At 36.3% G+C, this 24,351-nt stretch overlaps 2 protein-coding genes and 3 long non-coding RNA genes across 5 annotated transcripts; 2 read left to right on the top strand and 3 right to left on the bottom strand.

Moving 5' to 3' along the window:
• Window positions 1-215: 215 nt before the first annotated feature.
• On the bottom strand, window positions 216-662 carry LOC116178854. Its single transcript, XR_004146904.1, has 2 exons — window positions 615-662; window positions 216-560 (listed from the first exon to the last, which is right to left on the bottom strand). It is a non-coding gene; the product is annotated as an uncharacterized LOC116178854 (long non-coding RNA).
• A 102-nt stretch (window positions 663-764) lies between these two features.
• LOC116178853 lies at window positions 765-1,136 on the top strand. Its single transcript, XR_004146903.1, has 2 exons — window positions 765-961; window positions 1,008-1,136. It is a non-coding gene; the product is annotated as an uncharacterized LOC116178853 (long non-coding RNA).
• Window positions 1,137-6,864: 5,728 nt separating this feature from the next.
• On the top strand, window positions 6,865-7,565 carry LOC116178819. Its single transcript, XR_004146899.1, has 2 exons — window positions 6,865-7,048; window positions 7,097-7,565. It is a non-coding gene; the product is annotated as an uncharacterized LOC116178819 (long non-coding RNA).
• A 10,217-nt stretch (window positions 7,566-17,782) lies between these two features.
• Window positions 17,783-19,314, bottom strand: LOC116179241 (ketimine reductase mu-crystallin-like). The gene is made up of 5 exons (XM_031498983.1): window positions 18,986-19,314; window positions 18,773-18,940; window positions 18,530-18,728; window positions 18,276-18,482; window positions 17,783-17,985 (listed from the first exon to the last, which is right to left on the bottom strand). Exons 1-5 carry the CDS (start codon window positions 19,280-19,282, stop codon window positions 17,909-17,911), a joined length of 948 nt encoding a protein of 315 aa, XP_031354843.1. The 5' UTR covers window positions 19,283-19,314; the 3' UTR covers window positions 17,783-17,908.
• Window positions 19,315-21,624: 2,310 nt separating this feature from the next.
• Window positions 21,625-22,598, bottom strand: LOC116178338 (congested-like trachea protein). The gene has a single exon (XM_031497805.1). The coding sequence runs from the start codon at window positions 22,507-22,509 to the stop codon at window positions 21,625-21,627; it is 885 nt and encodes a 294-aa protein (XP_031353665.1). The 5' UTR covers window positions 22,510-22,598.
• Window positions 22,599-24,351: the final 1,753 nt, after the last annotated feature.

Raw genomic sequence — 24,351 nt, 5'->3', positions numbered from 1 at the left:
TGCGTTCAATCTTCGTTAAACAAGAGGGAAATATTAGCGAGATGAAGGTGATTATTTTGTTGGTAGTTTGTTTACTGATGGTTGCGGCGATGGCAATGCAAACCTAAGAGTAAGAAATAAAGATAGAGTACGCGTACGCTATAACAACGTGAACGTTTGTTTTGAACCAACATCTCAGTCAATTTGACCCTTGAGAGGTAGAAAGTAAACATTAGTCAGTGGCGTAAGGTTTATTTATTTTTATGGGCAACAAAGTTTATGTTTTGTTTACATGTGCAAACGTAATAACGTATCACTAAATATTTATGACCAAAAGCTGTATGTGTTTGAAAGGTCCCTATTGATCTATGATAAGGTATGGTGATACTTCAAAGTGGAAACTTAGAAGGAAATCTAAACACATTAAAATGCGAAAATTCCCGTATGCACGTCTATGACTTCAAAACACATACGGATGAAAGGTTATGTTAGGTAATTCAATAATTCCACAAATAATACAGCTTTTCCCCATTTCAAAGGGCTCCCATAAATTAATACACCACAATCGAATAAGTCCTCCACTATAAAAACGCCTAAAAATTAAGGAATCACGTTTTAACGAAATAAAAAAATACCTCTCAACGGAAAACAAAGTTACAGCGTTGCCGTTGTGGTGCACTAGTCACCATAACTTTTCTTGTTACGCCGTTTAATTGTAAGTTAAAATTGTTTGGGTTACTGAACTCTTATAAGCATCTAAAAATCCATTTAGATTACTCGAGATGCATATATTATTAATATTCCCTTAAAAACCATCTCGTGAAATGTGACAACTTAGCCTCCTGCAATGTTAGTAAACAAACGAGATGATGGCACGCATAGATAAGCATCAAGGCATCTCTATCTTTATTTCTTACTCTGAGATGCAAACGAGTAAATGTCGAACGTGTGTGGATCGATGTGAGGAAAACGAGGAGCCAATGTAAGTTTACGTTGTGCGTATACAAATTTAATTATGCTCTCCGCAGATCGATTTGCTTTGTGAAGGGATTTGTTTGTTGTCCGAAACTTGGAAAGTAAGCGAGCAAAAATAAAAATGTTCCTATCTTGTACTGTTCTTTGATAACCTACGCGAATAAATAAACTTCTGCATAATATAAAGCCTTTCATAACCCTATATGATGATTGATGAATCTAGGTAGCAGACAGCCAGACACGTTGAAAACTGTCAGAAGAGTATAGAAATTTATCGCTGGGTCACATCTTTAAGGAAACGCTTTTTCAGAAGACAAAAGGTGAAGGACGAACTCGAAAGAAGGATAGGTCAAAGACGATAAAACATGATACTAAGAAAGCATTACAAAAAAGGGAACTTTGGCTGTTGCAGCAGGACCATCATCTGAATACTCCGTGTTTATAAAATCATGTGGTACAATGGGTACAGTCATGGTATAGGTACAATCATGGTATAATAAAAAGGTACAATGAATAATCGTCAGCGGCACCAGTTTTTTCTGGCCATAGTAGCACATCCTAACACAATGTTTTTATCAGGGTTTTTATTAAGTTTGATGGTAGTCATTCCTACTTTCCTTACTAAACTGTCCGCTTTTTTAACAACTCGATGATAAAGCTTTTTAGACTTTAATCGCGTTCACCAAACACGAATCTTCTATGGACCGTACTTTTTACCAGCTTGAAATGACAAGCGTGAATTCCCTATGGACCTTACTCCTGGCCAGTTCGACTACCAAAACGCGAACCCATTTAAACCTCTTTCTAGCTCGACTACCAGGCCACTAATGCATTAATTCCGTGCGAAATAATCCTTTTTCTATTTCGATGTGGAAACAATACCAAAACCGTACTTGATTGACCCAGTTTGCGTGCGTTTCTAGACAGAAATGATGCTGAAAGAAATAGAAACGCATTATTTTTTTTATTTTGTTGGATTGGTACCCCTCGCTTTTTTACTGTCAACGGTATCCGTCAAATCAAAACTAAACATAACCTGTAAAGTGTAAATAACGTACGAGGAACTTGACCGATTGTATTAATTCCGATTAATTTTGAATATATACTCCAAGGGTAGAACTTTTTTTATTTTTACTTAGCGTAGTAAAATATGCCGCCAGTACATTCTTGCTTACTTTTTGAACTCCCTTCTCGGCCAGCCAGTTTTCAAAAATTTTGTACTCCTCGTACTTTACTTTCGATTTTACAGGCAGTAAATTTAACGTCGCTTCATTGGCAATCTCTTGGATCTCTGGTGGGGTACAAGAGACGTGTTTGTCATCCGTATTTATCATAACTGCCTCAAAATGGAATTATGACCAAATAATTAAAAGTTTGAAGTTTGAAAATACAGGAATCAGGTTAGCCAACGTGAAAATAAATGAATTGTGTCTATTACCAACATACACTGAATGATAGTTTAAAATTATCTAACAACGCCTAAAGGCAATATTTATAATTTGTATAATTTATTATTTAAAATAAAAGTCGAAATAGAAAAAATAGTATAAAGCACACGTGTCATTTGTCTACTTGTCGCACTCGGCTTATGCGGCAAACTACCTCGTGCGACAATCTTCGTCAAATGACACTTGTACTTTAATATACTATTCTCGGAATTACTCAGTAATTTTTTTACGTCCAGCGGCGATTTTTAATAAATTTCCATTGCATTGCATTAGCTGAGTTGCAGAAGAAACAAAACACGGATAATTTGAAACTTGTAATTCAAAACCATAGACCATAGACAATAATGCGACAACTACGATTTAGAACAGTTGCCCCACTGATAAATGTGGGAAGATGACGAACGGTCACTTTTATTTCAATCGACAAAATAAAAACTTGGAGCTAATATGAACAATATTTGTTTGGAGGAATGTTTCCAGAATCTTGACTCTTTTACAACTTAAAAATATTTACTTCTGCATAATTCACCGGGGAAAAAATGCAAAAAAATAAAAATAAAAATGTTCTCGTTACACCTGAAGAAGTAAGAGAGGAATATAATTTGTGTTACCCCCAAAATAACAAATTAAAAGCAAAGTTAGAAAAACTAACAAGGCACTCTAAGAAATAAAATAGAACTAAAGGCAAGGGAACAGGAGTACCAAACAGAAGAACAAAAATTGGAACATATAGCACTGCAATGGGGAGATTTGAAAACCAACATACGAAAACAAATTGAAGTAAAAACCCAACTTGAAAGTCAAAACTAAAAGGGTCAAATATGTACCTAAACCACGGTTTAACAGAAAACACAAGAATATACAGATGCCGTGAAAAATTGCGACAAGAGAAATTGGAAAGGCAACAAGGCCAAAGTGTATACAAAAAGACTAGAATAACAATTTAAAGAGAAAACTTCCCTAATTTGAATAGGCTAGGGGATAAATTTTGCTGTTACTGTAGGTAGGGCTGTCAAGGGATTTTTAACGTAATAAATGGAGGGAATAACGATTCTGATGCGTCGGTCGCAAAATAAACAGGCTTCCAGCGAATACGTGCAAAAGACGGAATTTTCCTTGAAACGTGCATATTATGAAATCAGCTGGGGATGAAGTTTATGTTACTATAAATAGGGCTGCTAGGAGACTATTTAATCACAATCAAATCGGAGAAACAAAAATTTAACCAAATTAAGAGTTAAAAATTGCTTACGCGTTCCAAAATAGACGTTCAACCAATACCTACAAAAAGAGAATCTTCCTTGACAAATACGTAATTTCAAAACGGCTAGGGGAGAAACTTCCCTCTTACTGCAAATACGTTGCAAAATAGATACTCTTTTGGTGAATACGTGAATTCTCCTTGCAAAATACGTAATTTAAACGGCTAAGGGATGAATTTTTCTGTTACTGTAAATAGAACTACTAATGGACTTTTTAATCATGATCAATTGGAGCAACTGCAATTTTGGATGGGTGGCAAAATGAACAACCCTCTGAGTAATTACGTGCAAAGTACGAGAGTAGGGGCCTTACTAAAATTTTATTGTAACATTCGATCTCCTCGCACATTATATTCTCCTGATGCCAGATTTCTGAGCTAACCTAACTAGCACGCTAACCTAACCTCACAAAAATTTTATTGTAACATTCGATCTCCTCGCACATTATATTCTCCTGATACCAGATTTCTGAGCTAACCTAACTAGCACGCTAACCTATAACCTCACTAAAATTTTATTGTAACATTCGATCTCCTCGCACATTATATTCTCCCGATACCAGATTTCTTAGCTAACCTAACTAGCACGCTAACCTTACCTTACTGAAATTTTATTGTAACATTCGATCTCCTCGCACATTGTATTCCCCTGATACCAGATTTCTGAGTTAACCTAACTAGCACGCTAACCTAACCTCACTTAAATTTTATTTTAACCTTCGATCTCCTCGCACATTATATTCTCCTGATACCAGATTTCTGAGCTAACCTAACTAGCACGCTAACCTAACCTCACAAAAATTTTATTGTAACATTCGATCTCCTCGCACATTATATTCTCCTGATACCAGATTTCTTCTGATACTGTAAAGGGAATTATCTTTAAAAAATACATGCATAATTCAAAAACGGCTAAGGCAGGAAATTCGAAAATTCTTTAGAAAAATTTCTCTAGTATCTACTCTTAATTTTTTATAATAATAAACTACCCTTAAATTTCCTTATTAGAACTATTAGAAGTTCTTATCTTAAGTTAGTAAATTCGGGCTCATTTACATGGATAAGTACTTTAACTAAATAAAAAACAACAACGGAATGTCTATGAAAATTCCTAGTCCTAGACAAAATTGAATCAGGTTTCTCTGTGAAATGGATATTTCTTAGCTTCTCGAATGGATTGTGGCCCTAATTTGGATAGCCGTCGGATGACTCAAAATTCCTGCGAAGATGAAATGTTGTCTACTATGTAGACACACCCTTGGCACATAGACGAAATGCTATTACGATCACCGAAATTGTTATAATATATTGTTAACATTCACGAAAAGAAACTATTTTTTTTACCAGTGCGCTCAAATATCGCGGTCTCGTCCTTAATCTTTAAATTAAATTTTTACTCAGAATTCTATGGTTAATACCTCCATAGCTCAGTACCGAAGGAATGAAAAATCTTCCGGAATGATCTCCCTTTAACTTCTCACTGCTTAATCAATGCCTGCAAAATGGCTTCTTATATAAGTAAAAATCGAACATCTTTAATCGTTTATTCGTCTGCTTCATTTTGCACTACCAAATATCAAGCAGCAGGGCGATCTCCAAACACGCCCAACCTCTGGTACAATCTTCCATTCTACCGAATGCTTACAAATTTACACTTACAATTACAAATAATTTATTGAAAAATCGATCCTCTAAATTCGACATCGTGTATATACCTGTATTATATTTTAATGAAATATATATATACACGATGTCCAAGTTGGTTAAAAAAAACTCCTTGTGTTAACGTTTGTTTTGAAATTTAAAAAAACTGCGCTCTCGTGGCTTTCTTTTGGGGAGGTTTGGATGTACCTATCAGTAGCTCAAGTTACTGGGCGCGAAATATCACTTCAGTGATCTTCTCGAGGAATTTCACCGAATGAGAAACTTCAATGCTGACATCATCGCCGTCAATGTTTCAAGAACGGATTGCTAAAGATAAAGAAAAACTTTTTCTAATTCTTAGATTCATTCAGAATAATACAGGATTAAGTGTAGAAAGGGAAAACTAAAAGGTTCAAATTGTATACAGACCGCGGCTTGACAGAACAAGAATATACAAAAGATGCCGTGAGAAATTGCCAAAAGGGACAGCAGAAAAGCAACAAGGTAAAAGTGGATACAAAGACTGGAATAACAGGAAAACCCTTCAATAAACACGTTTAAAAAGAAAATTTCCCTTAAAAAGTAAGCTATTTGAATAGGTTAGGGGGTCATATTTTCTGCGTCGTATAGGTAAGGCTGTCAATAGAGTTTTTAACGTTATAAATGGAGGGCATAAATATTCTTGCCGCATCTCAAGATATACACCCCTTTCTGCGAATACGTGTAAAGAAAGGAGGAATTTTCCTTGAAAACTACATAATATGAAATCGGCTAGGAATGAAGTTTATGTTACTGTGAATAGGGCTGCTATTAGGGGATCATTTAATCATAATCAAATCGGGGAAACAAGAATTTAACCCAATGAAGAAATTGTTTATCCGTCCCGAAGTCCGTTTGACTAATAAGTGCAAAATAAGTTGCTTGAAAAATATGTAATTTAAAAACGGCTAGGGGAACAACTTTTCTCCTTGCAGCGAACTTTCTTTGAAAGATACGTAATTATAAGTCGGCCCGGAGATGAACTTTTTACCACCCGCACATTTGTAAGGGAGGTATTGCATTGGTGTAAAAAATTAACCCGCCCGGTCCGTTGGTCTCTCTGTCTGTGTTCTCATTTCCGGCTAAACGGCTGAACTGGTTGGAACCAAATTTGGTACACATACTCTTACACCCTTTATTGGTAATTTATGACAAAATAAAAATTCCTGATTCGTCGTAAAATAGGCACCCCTAGCAGTAAATACGTGCATTCGCAGTAATACTTTTAGTTTCGAGACCAACAGTTTGATATTTCAGAAACCAACCCTCAAAACGATATACTGCTGATGGGATGGCATTAAAAAATGGACATGCGGTACTACGGTTGCCTCCTTACCATCGCGTCAAATCTATGGGGAATTTGCAAACAACATTAGGTATAACTGACACATTGGCGAGAAAAGGACTACTAGATCCATATTTTACATTTATGCAACATCAGAACTCTGGAAGACAACAGGGTTATCATAAGACCAAGTTACGATAACCTTGTCCACCGTGGTATCATTAAATAAATATACTTATTCAATGGTAGTATTAAAGATCACGACCCCCGTTATTGAATCATACTCTTAGAAGCCAAGAACAAGATGAAGGGGATTATTTTGTGGATGGTTCTTTTGTTGCTAGTTGCAACAATGGTAGTGAAGACGAATGGTTGTCGGGCTTGTGTGGATAGCTGTAGGACATACGAGCAGCAATTGTAAGTTTACCTTTTTCCTGCAAATTTTAATGATGTTCATTTTTGCAGGGGGGTTTGTTTCTTTAAAGGAGTTATTTGCTGTCCCAAAAGAATTCTTCGCTACCAAACCCCCTCACCACTATCATAAAGTAAATGGTTTCATTTCATTAGCTCAAAGTTATGATATTAAAAATTAAAGAAAACGCACTTTCGTGGCTTTCTCTTCGGCCGGTTTTGATATATATCAGTACTCCATGTTACTGTGGGCGAAATATCACTTCAAGGGTCTTTTTCGAGGAATACGAATTGGATCTTCGGCCGTTCTTCTCCACCGATTAAGCTGACATCATCATCACCAAAGTTTCAAGAAAGGAACAATGAAAAAACATTATACTTTTTAGGTTGTAACGACCGTTTCTTACTCCTACGCGCGCACCACCCACGCACACTACTTTTCTCTGCACTGAAAACAGAAATCTTATGTGTGCATCGATTTTTGAGGATTTCATGTTAAATTGAGTAAACATTGGTAATTTGGTTTGATTATTTGCGTACGTAATTCTAAATAGCTTACTTCGATCGATCTTTTTAACCAAATAAATACGTAAGGGTAATCGAGGCTTTAAGCTCGGGAAGATTTATTTTCACTGCGGAGATTAAAGAACGGTTACGATTAATTAATCAGCGTTACAATCACCTAAATTAAGATAAAGTACCCCATTTCTCCATATAAAAAATAAATGAAGAGGGCACCTCGTATCCTTATTTCCATAATTAATCACAAAAGTACAGTGGTAATTATCGTGGCAGAAAATTTAGTTCACACAAACGCTTAGACAATATTGGAAAGTGTCGGTAACGATAACTACCATAGAAAATAATAAAAGGCTGTCGTGGAAACGTTCTCGAGAAAAACAAAATAAACACGCTTCCTCTCATAAGGGGCGCCGTTGATTGGTTTTTTTTTTCAGCGTCTCTTACGACGATACACATTTTTTCGTCGTGTTTTTCATTTATCGGTAATGAAAACCATTGTAGATGCTTTTGAATAACATGCGCTACGTTTAATTAATTTCAAGGGAAGGGTGCGAAACGTTTCCATAATTATGTATGTGCCATTAAATGAGCTCTGATTCTCCTTTGACGGAACTCGTCGCCAAAGGGACGTGTCGATGTTATAGCGTGGGCGAAAAACTGGGGTAGTAAACCTGGCTACTTAACCCGGGGAAGGTTCCCTTTGAAATTATATCAAATTTGGATTTATATGCTATAACAGAATCGTGTAGAGATTTAAGTGCGCATATAAAACCGAATTTTACAATGATATTCGAAACACTTCCGGTGGGAGTTAGTGGGTTTACGTAGTTCAAGGGATTCATATTATATTTCCAGTACGTAAATGGAAACACAATGAGAGAAATGCAAGGGAAACGTTTCAATAGCTGGTGGCTGCCATGTCGCACAAATTATAATCGATTCGCGTTTCGTCGGGCTTGAAAGTAACATTTGCTAAACGTGCTCCTTTTGGTGTTTATGTATTAATTATTATCGGGCCACTATTGTTTTCGAGTAATACAAGACTTCTCGGTCCTCACTTTTAATTGCATTTCTAGCCGGTTACAAGTGTAACGGTATACAATACTGCGTTTGGAAGGTAAATTCGTCCGATATATCTCCAAAATCTCTCTCCCAAAAGTCTTTTTTGGATGCTACAAATGTAACTCTAAACTTTTTTATTGGCCAATCTTAAGAAAATCAAAACAAAGATAACATTTAAAGTGAAGTTAGTAATCAAATAACAAACAAATTCAAGTAAGTATTACCAAAGAGTAAGTACTCTACTCTTTGGTATTACCTACCGCTAGTTACAAGTAGCTGAAGGCAATACAATTTTTTTTAATGCAATTCTAGAGTATTTGTTAGTAGGTTTTCTTTATAAGGATATGTATAGGAGGCTATTGAAATGTGCAACCTAAATACTGTGGATTGTATACTTATTTTAATACCTATGCACTGAATCACGCTCTCACAAAAACATTCGGAATGTAAGAGAAGAACTATAGCAAACCTAAAAACAATAATCAACCTTCTATAAATGAACAAAACTCTGAAAATCAACAACAAATAATAAATAAATAGCAAAGGGTATTTGGGTTGATATTCTAACTAAACCCTTTCAGTTTCAGAAAAATAGAGAGGCTCTTGGATGAACTAAATAGAACACCCCTAACTCATGCAATTCTTTGTCCATGTTTATTACTTCTCTCCACATATCACCATCCACCGTTATAAATCAATCCTCTAGACAAAATTCCGAATTGGTATTCACAGCACAAACATTTATTTCAGGCTCTCTGATAGAAATATGTTCCAGCTCAAAAATCAAAGGTACACCGGGATGAAACAGAATTCTTTCCTCGCGTCCAAAACTGACAGCCCTCGCTTCTTATTATTTCAGTCCCGTCAAATAATTCCCCAGATTTTCATTAGGACGGAATTACCTGGACACCTGTTTCGGGAGGTAATTGATTGTCATAATTTACGCGAAGGTAATTCTGTTCAATGTAGCAAAACCTGGCGGGTCGCATAAATTAATTAAATCTCTCGAAATACCGGCCTAGTTAAATGTCAGCGGAGATTAACGAAAGCCAGTACAGAACGCTAACACAAAGTGCGACTTAATTTTCGCCCCGGGGAAGCGCACGCTTTTTTTCTAACATCCTGGTAAAGGTGAAAATTACATCGCCCGAAATCAATACTTGCAGCCCGACTTACAAGATATGCAAATGTCAAGCTCATAATATTTTAAAGTACGAGCAAATTGACTTTATACGGATTGGGATTATGGAATGGACGCGTGCCCAGGAGACTTTCGATAAAGGTGGTTGGTTCAGGATCGAAAGCGGATCTTTAACGAGATAAAACTTTTGGCCAACGGAAAAGTTATACGTGAACTACGGAATAACCTTATAAAATACCTTAATTTGTAACGGTCCCATTAAAGTGAAATTATAGGCCACATGTTTTGCGGTTTCCGTCAGTTCATTATTTTCTCTTGTCTCCCCAATGAACCTTAATTTAATAACTGGTTGAAATAGGGTTAGTTTTCTAAATGCCAAATCCTAATTAAGAATCTTATCTTAATTGCATGTCGATACTAAACTCTCTCAATTTTGCTCTGGACCATACATGGATATAAAGCGTTCACATCTGTTACACAAACGAACCCTTCTCACACATTTCGGCGATTTCGTGTCGTTTATGTTTTTAATAACAGACTAAGGGCAGTTTACGTTTTAAAGCTCTTTATCGTGTTATCCCGAAGGAAAATAACTGAAATTATTAAGTACCCTCAGATCCTTTATAGTTTTGTATGGTTGTCCGTCTTTTTGTTCGCTGTAACTCTTTTCGTTCAATTTAAAATCGTTGAGGGGGTGGCAACTCTGCTTAGGGGGTTAACGCGAGGGGTGTAAATTTTTAAGTAAAATATGCCACGCCTTTCAACCAAAATGACATGTTTTTGCATTTTTTCTACAAACCCTAGATGTCAAAAGGGCCTCCGATCTAATTTGATAAACACTTCGCCTGAAAAATTTGATTGTAATTGGTCCATCCGTTTTCGAGACGGACAGACGGACTCGTTAATAATAATCAATGCTAAAGCCTGAATTTTTAATTTTAACATTTCAAACCTGTGAATAGTATCAGTGAAGGTATGTGAGGGAACACGATACAAAATGCTGTTTGGGGTGGAATCGTAAACATTCTCCTAACACCAGCTACGAAACCGATCGATCGGTCGTCTTCATCTAAAGATTCATGTGTATCCTGATATCCAAACTGCGTCAATGCGTTTGCTGCTATCTCTAAGGAATTTAAATAAAAGGAACGAGGACGCAAGCATGAATTCCACTTGATTTGCATATAAATGTAAACGAGAGAAGTTATTCGAAAGTCTTTCGCTATAAACACAAACATCTCGAAAACAACCTCAAGAATGGAAAAGATTCAATTATTCGAACTGAATTTAAAGCTCGACCAATGGTGTTGTGTATCCGTTATGCGAAAAGGCTTTCAAACTGCCATCTAATAAAAGTCGGAATTGCTAATCGATTGGAAGAACGATCAAAGAACAACGTTTTTATACGCAGGTCGAACAGATAAAATTAGCATCGGAACGATAATAGCAAACGCATGAAGTATAGTAGTTGCGTACAACGTACTTTTTCTGCAACATGGCATTTTTTCGCATAAAAATAAATAAATATTGCAAAGGCACTTCGATTCAGATAGCTAACGGAAAAGGCATTTGATTCAGGATCGTATTCCTAAGTATACAGGGTTATTCCGGATATTTAGACAGCGTGTATAAAAAAGAAATGTAAATACAAAAGTTGTGGGGTTTATCATAAATCGAAAGAAAATATAAACCTAAAAAAACAAATTGATATCACAAAATTAGTAACTTTTTATTGGAGCACCCTTTATATTTTTCAAAAATCTTTTCTTTCTGGCTTCAAAAATATGTAATATTTTGACATTTGCATTTATTTATTCTTTAATTTTGAAAATTTTGGTTACATTTTGTTAAAATGTAAAGTTGGTCTAAGTTATTTCCAGGGTTAAATAATATATTAATAATATAATAACCATTTGTTTTGTTATGGCAATAGTGCCATTTGTTAAAACAAAACATCTCAAAAACAGCTATAGTAAATATCACTACATTTATATTTTTGAAATCAGAAAGAAAACATCTATTCGATTTTTGAAAAATATACAGGGCGTTCCATTAAAATTTACCAAATTGGAATTTTTTACTAACTACGATGTTTATTTGTTTGTTTTACTTTTACAGTCTCTGGCGATTTATGATAAACACCACAACTTGTGAATTTAAGGTTTTTTTCTATCTTTTATAATAAACGCGGTATAACCCTGTACCTCTACCTAAATTGTAATTACTCGAGCAGTCATTTTTAAAATCCAACAGCATGAAAATCCAACTGCCAGCAATTACATTAACAATCAACAAATACATTTATTTATTTTACATTTGTAAACTCACAATTCAAAACCAGCTAGGAAAAATACCGCACGGAGTTAACTTAATTCAATATTTAAACGTGGCCGCTCGTTCAATATTTTATCCACATAAACGTCAGCGTAATAACGTAAACACAATAAAACACGAATTGCAAGTGCTTTAAAATGAACTCGGAAAAAATGCGTAACATATTTAAATTTGTTTTCCGCTCCCTACGGATTTAGTTTACAATGGAGAGGTTGGAAAATATTAATGGATTAATTTAAGCGGCTGTTGTACACTGAATACGGGAACAAGTAAACAGTCGCATACTAAACCTTTCACCACTTTCGACGTCCTCTGGATTTGGAATTGTCTTTTCACTCAATTTTCGAAATTTCTACGTGAAATCAGGTGGCGATTATGTTTTCTCTACTAATGACTTATTTGGTACCTGAATTTTTCAACGCACTGTAACGTATACCCCTAGTTTAAGGGATACAGTTCTTGCCGAAATCGGGGGCCTTTTTGGCCATTGTGAGATCCACCAACAACTCTATTTTGGAGTTTTTCCAATGTGTCGCGCTTTCTTTTCATGATACTCCTTTTGGTGCCAGTTTGACCTTAATTCTGCAAAAACCTGTACCATACTTTTAATGTAGGCCATACCATAATGTACAAACTTTTCCTTTCATCAGAATTGCAAGAAAAACGGCATAAAAATCCACCCATCTGGGTTTTCTCGTTTGAAAACCCATAAAAATCAGAAGATGTAATGTAAAATGTACAAGAATCGAGAACAAATCTCTACTTTGGAGTACCTCCAATGTACTTAAATTTACTGCCTTTACTTTTAGTATTAATTTAACTGTGGCTACCGACCTAAATCTGTAGGTACTTATAATGTACCATAATTTACCTTTCATCAGGGTATTTATGTACAAAGTTCACCCATTTAGGTTTTATGGGTTTTCTCCTATTACACTAATTTGATACTCAATGCAAAATGAAATTGTGTAAATAGTTTCTTTTCGTTATATAAAGAGGGCATCTTATTCCTGGCACTTTTTTTAATTTAATTTAATTAATTATTTTATTAATATTAATAAGGCATAGGTAAAGGGGATATGGAACCATCTTATATATTTCATAATATTCAACCCCTAAAATCGCGAAAAATTTAAATCCGTAACGGGCTCCATTTACACTGTTAAACTAGAAGAAACAAATAAATAATTAGTCAATGTTAAAACATAATTGAATTTAGAAAGATTCTATTATTTATTTATTTAAATATTTTAGTTTTATTAAAATCGCTGGATTTTTGTTTAGTACAAAGTAGTTTCTCTTCATTTTTGTAGAAAAATTTATACATTAAGTTCGCAAAGCTTTGAGCCGGTTTTTTTTGCAATGTTTAATCCATATACTCTAACTGTTTCTAAGAAGGTATAATGAAAAGTCAATTGGGGTACATTAAAAGAGGTGCAAATGTTGTTGGAATGAATATCGTGCCACTAGTGGCAGAAATTGAGAATAATTAGTTTCATTTGCTATAGCTTACCAGACAATAGTAAATTACTTTATTTGTTTCAGGTCGCTCCTACCAAGGGATAAACGAGGAGATTATATGGGTCAGCATCGGAATGGGAATAACAATTGCCGTGCTCATTACAATCGCGCTGTGTTATATTATGAGGGAAAAATGTATACAGAGACGAGAGTATTACATTTCGGCATGAGTGGTACCGCTGTAAACTCCCCCCAAAGTATTTTATAAATGTTAAGTAAATGAGTTAAATTTGAATACTTTGTAGATTATAACCTTAAGTTCAACGTAATTGCTTTTGTATAACGAAACGCAGCCAAGCATGACCCTTATAACACAGGATATAAATTGCGTTTTATATCGCATAGCGAAAGACTGTCATTGGCTGTTTATCCATAAACTCAAACTTCTTTCAGTATTAACTTAAAGTGCACCCTAATTAAAATCTGACTGACGATAAAACGTCACCGTATCTAGTCAGGGTAGAATAATCGTAGCGTTAATCTCGTCTTCTCATTCAAACTACCGCTTCCATCGGAGACACCAATATTTCCTCATTGGAAGATTAACGCAGATCTTACATAGGGCCTAGTCGCAACGTATTCCTTCTTTATGTGGACCAAAATAGCACGGTAAATTACACTTAACTGGCACAGTCAGTAGAATTAAGCGAGTCAATTTTTCCGATTATGTATGTGTTCTTCTAGTGATAGATGTCTATGTGCCAAATTATGCCTCTTGGTTTATCGGCCGGGATAAGAAAGTTTGTGCTGACCGGTACTCTATTAAAGGTTAACATTGTTTCTATATGTACCTACACAAAATAGATACGTACAATGTACTTTAACTTAAGTTGGTTTTCGCCGGTTACAGCGAAAGCCCTATTAAAGGACGTTAAAAGTCCACGTTTCTTTTTTAAATTCCAATTGTAAGTTTTATACAAAAAGACAAGCAGATTAGATAGTGCAGCCTTGTTTCAGTTTCTAGTGACAATAAGAAAAACTAGTCCGCCATAGTATTTCTTGAAAGTTGCATTACAGGTGAAAGCTGCATTAGTATAATAAGTAAACTAAAATTGTTAAAAAATAAAAGTAAACATTTATAAAGAAGATGTAATTATAAAATATACCTTATGGATTTGATGTCCTTTTTTGTCCTTAAAAGACGTCCTACCAGTGCCTCAAATCGTTTGCACAACAAATAATTCTACATTGAAGATGTTATTTTTTCTCCTTTTGAAATCTAAATTAGAAGTGTAAGCCCATTTACGATTATCAGATTACTGACTTGGTGGAGAGTGGAGAGAAATTTTTATGTATAAAGAGCAGACAACCCTTATACCTTTTAAAACCTATGTATGCCATATCTGTTCCCAAACTTAGTGATTTATATACACATTCAATAGTAATTATTCAGTTATAGGTTCGAAGTATATAAATCAAATCCCTATAGAGTTATCCAGACGCGTTTGAGGGGGATAGATTAATTGCACTTTCTACCACTAAATGTGACCGCCCTCAGGAGCTTATAAAGACATATAACACGTCCCCATATTAGTTCACAGGTGGTCCTAATGGGGTAGGTAAATGACATTCGAACTTACCTAGTCCCAGAAACGGACGTAGTGCGGAGGACCTGAAATTTAACGAAAATTGTTTGATTTCTGCCGTATCTCAGATAATAGAGTACGATATTTGCCATTGACATAGGAGAAGGACAGGATTGCCTAAGATATTGCTGTGTAAACAATGTCAGGTTGGGACGTTAAGGTCTAGATCTGGGCATTTAAAGTAAATGAGCATTTAATTAATATAATCAATTGGGCATTACTCATTTAATCAATTTCGTGGGATTATTTACGAATAAACATAGTGCGATTTTGCGTATCTGTCTTATTGATTTATTTCATTGTAAAGGAAAGACTATTTCTTAGAATGGTTCAGGTTAAGAAAAAGTTCTGCCCCAATTTCTTTTACCAATTTCTTATGCCACTGCATTTGTGACCACTCCGACGTGATTTATTAGGTGTTACGTTTATTTTAGAAGAGATTAATGTAATTGTCTAGAGATAAGGTAGCTTTTTAATCGTAAAAAATTGTTGTTTTCGTAGCAAATGTTATAGTTTATGATTCAGAGTAAAGTGTGACTTACGACGGTGTTTGCTGAAGTTCGAGGTCCGTTAAAGCGGTTTTTTACCATTATTGGAAGCCGAGGTGCTGTTCCCCTAAGGAGCTTTTCGTTATGTTCCGAGACCAAGTTTGATTTTGTTTAGAATTTAAGAGGACACGCGTGTCAACGTTTGAGTGGTGGCTAAGCTTAGTTGCCTTTATGCAAATTCGTCGATTGTGTCGAAAAGAATTCAGTACGTGCTGGCTGTAGCAGTTCTTCGTTCGTGTATTGTTGTGCGTAGCCAGATCAACTTCTATACAACCTGCTTGGGGAATTGGACTTAGACATTTTAATAGGCTTGAATGAGGAGGCTAAGTCGCTCTTTAACCGTGAGGGTAATTAAAGTGACCACTTTAACCGTAAGGATAGATAAAGTGAAACAGTGAATCACGTTTGTGCATTCTAATGACATCTGTCATTCTTATTTCAAATGGGCCACGAAGCACGATATAAAATGACGTTCAGAATATATGACACTGCTGTTTCTATGGAAACGACCGCGATGGCAGAAAATAAACTTGCTATTTTTGACGTCCAAATTAATTTCAGAATTGCCAGAAGCTTTAAAATGATTTGGCTTCTGCTATAAAATAAAGTTTTGTAGTATACACGACGTATAGGGAAACTAACCATCTCGTGGCTGAGCGACTCGTGAATTAACATCTTTCACTCAATGGATTTATGGACTTATATACTATTATCCGCGCCCAAAGTTCATTTCAAGTGCTTACAAAATTTGATAAAAGACCTTTTTGGCATTTAAGAAAAGTATTGGAGGTGTGTAAGAAATTTGAAAATGTGTAGAAAATGTTTGAAACTTTAAAAAAATTGCAAAAATTATGATAAAATAATTGTGTAGCAAATATGAAATATTTTAGACATGATTCAAAAATGTTGAAGAAGCGTAGGAATTAAAATGTTTCTAGAATTCTTATAAAAATTTTGGAAATGTTTCAAAAATAAGTAGAACATACATTTTAGGGAGTTGTATAAATTATATTTTCGAAAGTGTTTAGAAAAATTGAGAAATATTACCGAAATGATGGAAATGTGGGGACGAAATGCGTCTCAAATTTTGCAAAAGTCTACGAAAATTTATAAGTGATTCAAAAATATTATGTAACTGTATCAAAAGTGTGTAGCAATTTTAGAAATATTTAAGACATTTTGGAATTACTACCGAGATTATTCAAAATGTATATGTATTTATAGAAATGTTTCAGAAAAGTGAGCGAAAATTAAAAAAAAATGGAAATGCTTTAGAAATGTGTAGAAATTGTGTTGCTGGAAACATTAAAAAAAAAGTTCAGAAGTAAAGGAAATTGGGGAAAATGTTTCACAAACGTGTTTTCCATCTCAAGCGGTCCATTGCGCACTCTTCAGTGATCATTCCTAGAAATTCTTCTCTTAGATTTCCCACAAGTGTCATCTAGAAACTTTAATTGAAGCACCTTTTAATTTTTTATGGGCAACTCACAACCATATCAGCTATACTTTTCTAACCCAAACATTGAAAAATGGTTGTTTGGTCAGCTTTTCACACAGAAAGTGGTTCATCAGTATATTCGCTAAAGTAATCCTCTTATGAGAGATATCCGTTTAGGTTTAGGGCCATCCTTTGAAACATCTTATTACTTTAGGAATCGGAGTGAACCTTATCCTTAGTAGAAATCTTGTTACTAACGTAAATTACGCTAGACACTTTGAAAAACTTTTCAGGAATTTTGGATATCCAGCGAAACATTTGTATGCACTCTTGAGGGTATTAGATTTCGCCTTGAAACTATTCTCATCGCGAATGTTAAAGTCGTGGTTGTTTCAGACTCTTTTAAAGAACTTTGTGTGCTTTTCAGAATGCAAATACAATTGAAATAGAGCCATTCAAACCGCACTTGGACGAATTCGCCACAGCAAAGCGAGAAAACTTTTCGTTAGCTCCAAGGCATTGAGTAATGTAAAGCTCGAGAGATCTAAAACCTTACCACTTCATTAAGCTTCCTCTACTAATTAAACAATTAATGTTTTATTTTGTATATAGATGTAATATAATATAATATCCCATTTAAGATTTTCCGTGCGGGAAATTTAAATAAATAATACCTGTATAAATACAAATACAGATTTCTGGTAAGGTAGGAAACTACGAAGCAGTTTTGAACTTATTCATATGAAGGTCGTAAATCATACGTGCCATCGCGCAGTCTTCCGACCCCATTCCTGTAACAAAGATTTAAAGTTTTGGTATGCCAATTACATATATGAAAAACTCATCAGGAAACGAACTTTGGATCTAAGGATGTTTGCTTATAGATTTTTTATAATTTTGATTGAGCTAACAATAAAAATTGAAGGTCTTTTGTCCATAAAACAAGTATGAACATCAAGGGTGACCAGTGCACTCGGCAGTTTTTAATAAATCCACGGTCCGTGTAGACAAAAGGCTTTGGAAACATCACATCGATCCTGTACAAACGGGTATCCCAAAGTTTTGACAAAATGTTACCCACCAAGACTTTGAAAAATCGTTATTTCCGTGGACTCGGGAGGAACGGCTGATTTGGTAATTAAATCTCCAATCTGCGCCTTAAACTGTATTCCATGGGCCTGAAGATGCTGCAGTCGGTGCTTTACGTTCTCAATGCTATCCACGTAAACATGTCCCGCTTTATATGTGGGTATGTCCAGTTCCGTTCCTGTGCTACTTACACCAATGGCTACAATCCAATTACCACTTTATTGGAAGATTTTGGGGAATTAATACCATTAATGTGCGCTCCTGGTTTTACCCATTTCAGTTGGACGATGACGTCGTCGCCTGGAGTCGCCGTCACGATAACATCTGCATTCTTGAGACACTCCTCCACTGTTTCGGCTGCTAGGAAAATTGGTTGGCTAAGATTGTGATTTAATGCTTCAACCAATTTCTGCGCTCTACTCGGAGTTCGATTCCAAATACGAACCTAGAAGTGTAACGTTTGATAGTGTCTGCATTAGAGGGACATACCTGCTCGTAATTAAAAAAGTGCTGGAAAGCTACGGCATGTGCACGTCCCTCGGCACCAGCTCCACAAATTGCGAGAATCTTTTGGGGCCGTGCTCCTATGAGGTGCTTTGTCGCAACCACGGAGGCAGCAGCCGTTCTCCACTCGGTGATGTCGTTCCCAAAAATCATCTAAAACCGACCAGATGTTCACCGCACAACAATCTCATCACCTACCGCCTTTATCTCCCCCGAATTTTCATTCATCAAAGCAATATGCGTGAACATGGGCCTGTCGTTGCTCGGAAATATCGTAAAGAATTTGTACGCGATTCCTCCGTACTTCTCGTGGTTTAAGTAGCCCGGTAGGATAATCATAATATTTTCGGTTTGTCCCAAGCTCATCCACTGCGACGTTTGCGACACCCATCCTCTTGTCACTCCCTCAAGAGCACACTCAACCGCTTTGAACGTGTGGTCCCATTTTAGGAGGCCACGAACGTCTTCTTCCGAAATTTGTACCAGCGATGGCATTTTTATTACTGTTAGTGGGCGCTCAAAGGTAGTTACTGCACAAGAATGAGTAGGTGGATGTTTGCGTGTTAATTCTATTTGAACGGTAGAGGATAAGGTATCACTGGCCTTGTGGTTTAGTTTCTCATACGTTCCCAAAGAGTGTCAAGTGTGAAGGATTACGACTTGTTTCTAACTATAAGTACTGCGGTTTTTTGTAACCTTAACCGCTGTGAGATAAGTGCACTTATCCATCGTCAAGGATTTGGGTTATAACGAAATCTTTTCAAAAATACTGTTAACACTCATTAATAAAAAGTGGTCAATGTTCGTCATGTGTCCTGGATAATTACAATTTTTCGTCTAAGCTAATTTAAAGGTAACGGAGCATACCGTAGGTACCTCTGAAGCTAGAAAAAGAGCAACTCATTTTTAGTAGGGGTGTTAAATGAGGTCATAATTGCGACACAAGTAAAATATTTTCTCTTAATAATATGGTGCTGACAGAACGTGCTGCTTTAGATGAAAACATAATTTAATAATTGGGGCGTTAAAAATTTTTACTATGTGCTCCTCTAATAACAGATTGCGTGACAAATGCCTGGGGTTTTTTCCTTTGAAGAAATGATTACAGAAATATTTAGAGATTCTTTCAACAAAAAAAAAATGTCTTAATTCGATTATTCCATTGTCAACAATAAGGTAAGTGGCTCAAAAATTTGAAACATTAGTGAGAAGTTTTCCTTGCTTCCAAAAACTGGAAAACTTGGAATCGCGGTTCCTTTCCATCTCTGAACTGTTCTATCGACCTACGTAAGAAGAAACGTGTAGGTAGATCGTATAAGGGAAGGTTATACATTTGCGTTGAACTTCGGTATTCAAGAAATTCGCGCAAAATCGGTTGCATGTAAATGAAACGAAAAAGAAATTAGTTGGGTCCCAAAAGATCAATTTTAATGCGCAAAAAAAAATGAATAACAAAATATGCCATTCCCAAAAAAAATGTGAAAATGGAACTTCTTTATTTAATTACGAAGCTACCTGTCGTCCTAAAAATCGGGGATCAATCTTGAAATCAAAATTATTTAAGCGCGCTTCTAATGGCCCTAGGCCCAATCTAATCAGACGAACTTTGCTGCAACACATTTAATTACAGTTAATTATACTCACTTAATTGGCAGAATTAAAATTTTTAAATTCGGTAGCCCAGTAATGCCCATTGTTAAATGGAATTTCGGGACAATCGCATGTGGTCTGTGACAAAGAACAGCGTGCAGTTTTAATGCCTGTACTGCCCTTCTAAGTTAACTTAAGGCGAAGAGAACAAAATGTACATCTAAAGCAAAAAATACCTCAATTTTTTCCCAATTACTTTTAAGTAGTCAAAGATTTTATTCAGCTGAACCTTCGAAGGCGCACTCTACAAACTCAGTTTGCTGTTGGTAAAAGGTCCTCTAAGTTATATCATTAGATTCTTAATTGCGCCATTAAATTTACATTTAAGGCTAACGTACCTCAAACACAAGATATCAGATTATTGTTCATTAGTTGTCTCTTAAATAGTCCTTCTTAATTAGTGAAACTCTTAAGGGTGTGTCCTGCAAAATAAGACTGCCTTTGGTAAGGAATGCTTTAAATTTTAAATAAAGAAATTAAATTCTTAATTGGAGCATTAAGTTTACAATTAATGTCGCCTAGATAGTTAAATTTGCAGTTTTTCTTCTGTCAACAATTCCTAATTTATTGAAGCATTCAATTTGCAATTAATTGTCACCCGGATAACTAAACGTGCAATTTTTCTTCTGTAAACTTTTGTGGGTATAACGTTATTCTAAACTACGTTAAGGCCAACAGAGCACATAACCACAAAAATAACAGTATATTTTTGATTAATTGCCACTATTCAATTCGAGGGTAGCTTCTTCAAAGTCAATTTGCTTTTGGTCTAAATTTCAAATGCAGGATGCATTAAATTCCTAATTGAGCAGACCGCAGCATTCAACGTTGGAAATTTGAGTTTCCTACATCTACCACCGTTTTTCTAAGGATACACACTTCTTCCTGCACGTTCGTCAAGATCAGTAGGTAGTTGCCAAGGATGCTATGCAACGATAGTTGCTTTGTTAAAAGTAGACTTAACATATATCCAAGGTTGAGTTAGAAAGAAGAATCCGTTCATCCATTGATGTTGAGGGATTAATGACTTAGTGTAACTTCAGTTCTTCCAAAATAGTTGGAGAATTCCTTTCCATCGTGGACACAGTAGCGTAGATTGTTGGTCTCCACTAGGGTTCCGTTGGTGTCATATATCAAAAGTGGGGAAGAAAGTAAACTACAAAACTGTCTTACATTTTATGATACTGTCACCGATGTTTAACAAAATTGATGAACTTCCTACATAATTCAAATCCAACAAAGCACGCGGCATTAGCCGGAAATGCCCTCAGCAGGACAGGGATAAATCCCCTATACAATGCGGACACGCCTTCCGTTTTGATGAGATGCGTGAACACCTCTCTGATCCCATTTTTGTATGTACCTTCAGGAGCTGTTTGCAGTCGACTTTTCACAACGTCGGCGGGCATCCCAATGACCCAATTCGCAATTCCAGCAGCGCCACCGGCAAGCATTGTTTCCGGTACGGTAATTTCCCGCGTGCCGTTAGCCGTGAGGATGTTTCGCAAGGTCTCGTAGGTCATAAAGTACATTCCACTAGCAGGCACGTCTCTCATCATCGTCGCGAGGGAACCGAGGTAAATGCTTCTAATTCCGCCTGTTTTATACAACTTTATCACGCAATCCAAGGGGCCGTCGTACATTTTTTTACTGGAACCCCCCTGTATTTGCAGAAGCGATTTGATCCGCTCGCCTGGGGACATAATGCTCGTGGTAAATATACCGGAAAACGCGCCAGCGCAAAAGTACTGCCACCATATGAGTTGCGAGCCGTCTTTTGGACCGAAAAGCTTCTTGCCGACGCCGTAGCCGAAAAAGGATATCGAAAATATGGGAGCTACTCCCACAAGCGGGGCAACCATTCCTTTGTACAGGCCTTTTGGTCCTTCGGCCTTTACGGTTTTCTTGATGCAGTCCCACGTGCCTGTGTATAAAGGTTTTTCGCCGGGTTTCGGAGTTGGCATTGTTTGCAGGCGAACTTTGATTGTGTCGAGGGGATGGCCGACGAGCACCGTACAAATTCCGCCAAATCCGCCGCATATGAAGTATTCAATTGGGTTTGTGTCTGCCATTGTTAAGCAAAACTGAATTTTCAAAGTGACATTGTATGAACTGTCAGCGTTTGTCAAACCAGTTTTCGTGTGGACACCAAATTCATTTGGAATCGTCTTGCTTGTGACTTTTGCATTAGGTCATCATCAAGTTCGCTCTTATCCGAGGAGCCGTGCTTGATGAAATGTCGAAGACGTTGATACTCAACACACAATTTCTTCTTCAGGCGCTGAACCCGTGGCTTTTCGATTTCGGCGAGAGTCTGAGTTGTTGATGGGGATAAGTGGACGGTGATCCATTATCAATTGAAACGGTTGTCCAAGCAGAAACAGAACACGTTTGAATTCCCCAAACTACCTGCGTTTCTATTTCCCTTGCACTGTAGAATCCATAATTTTAAACAGTTCCAAGATTGGGCTACTAGTTCAAAAGTTACAGCCCTTTGAATTTTCTTTCGAAATTGCTTTCTAGTCTATAACTTTTGATTGAGAAGTCTGATCGAAAAATGACGAATTGTTTTGGATTCTACGCACCAAAATTAATAAGAAAAAGTGTTTTCCCGAGAAATTTTGGTGCAGTCGATTTTTGGTAAAAAAAGGTTAGGTATACACTGCTTTTTTTTGAGCCCCGAAAAAAAAATTGTCTCAGATCGACCCGGAAAAAATTTTTCTTACAGAATGTGGCCTGTAGAATCCATAATTTCGAACAGTTTCAAGATTGGGCTACAAGTTCAAAAGTTACAGCCCTTTGAATTTTCTTTCGAAATTGGTTTCTAGTCTATAACTTTTGATTGAGAAGTCTGATCGAAAGAGTACGAATTGATTTGAATTCTACGCACCCAAATTAATCAGAAAAAGTGTTTTCCCGAGAAAGTTTGGTGTAGTCGATTTTTGGTAAAAAAAAGGAAGGTTATACACTGCCTTTTTTTGAGCCCCGAAAAAAAAATTGTGTCAGATCGACACGGAAAAACAATTTTCTTATAGAATGTGGCCTGTAGAATCCATAATTTCAAACAGTTCCAAGATTGGGCTATTTTGGTGCAGTCGATTTTTGGCAGGGTGTGTATATTAGTAAAACAATATATAGTAAAACTAGCTATACACTTGCAACAATATGTATATGATAAATTTTATAATTCTTCATAGCTAATGTATTATATTTTTTTATAGCTATTATTATATTTTTAATTACGGTTAACATACATTTTTCTCCGTGTATCAATCAGATGATTGTTTCTGTTGCCAAAGGGCATAGCCCAAACATTTGGACTGTGCGGTGTCAGTGTTGGGCGTCGAGGGTAGTAAAGTAGCTCTGACCTGGGGGAATCCGAGCTATTACTTCTTTTGGGAGCTGAATAAAATAAGCAGGACGGCTAAACGAGTTTGTTGATTTCAGTAAAATCTACAGTGATTCGGGGTTCATCGAAGCCTTTCTTTGGGACCATAACCATGGGATAACACCAATCTATCGCTTCTCCAAGTGGACCGGATCCTATGATTCCTTTGCTGACCATAGCATCCAGTTGAGATTTCACTGAGTGTCTTCAGTGAAATGGGATAGTGTAAGCCTTGTAACGCCCCTTCGATCAGTTCAATGTTAATCGGGGTTGCATTCATTGGGCGGAGAGTGACGTCATTGAATGTGACAAGGAGGAGGGAGCAACTTCATTGGTCGAAGTTGGAATCGAGCTTTACCATTTGTAATGGCGTAGAGGGTTTCGGATGCTCCTACTATTCTGGTGCAAGGTCAATTTGGTTCCAGTAGTGCAAGGGCGTTTGCTAAAAAGCGGAGTAGTCACATTCCGAAACACTCCAATGGTGTTTAGCATTGATGGATGGGATTGTTTGTGGTTAGGGTTTGAA

The sequence above is a fragment of the Photinus pyralis genome, unplaced genomic scaffold (genome assembly GCF_008802855.1).
Source record: "Photinus pyralis isolate 1611_PpyrPB1 unplaced genomic scaffold, Ppyr1.3 Ppyr1.4_LG8, whole genome shotgun sequence".
Classification (NCBI taxonomy): Eukaryota; Metazoa; Arthropoda; class Insecta; order Coleoptera; family Lampyridae; genus Photinus; species Photinus pyralis.
This window is presented reverse-complemented; position numbering and strand designations above follow the sequence as displayed.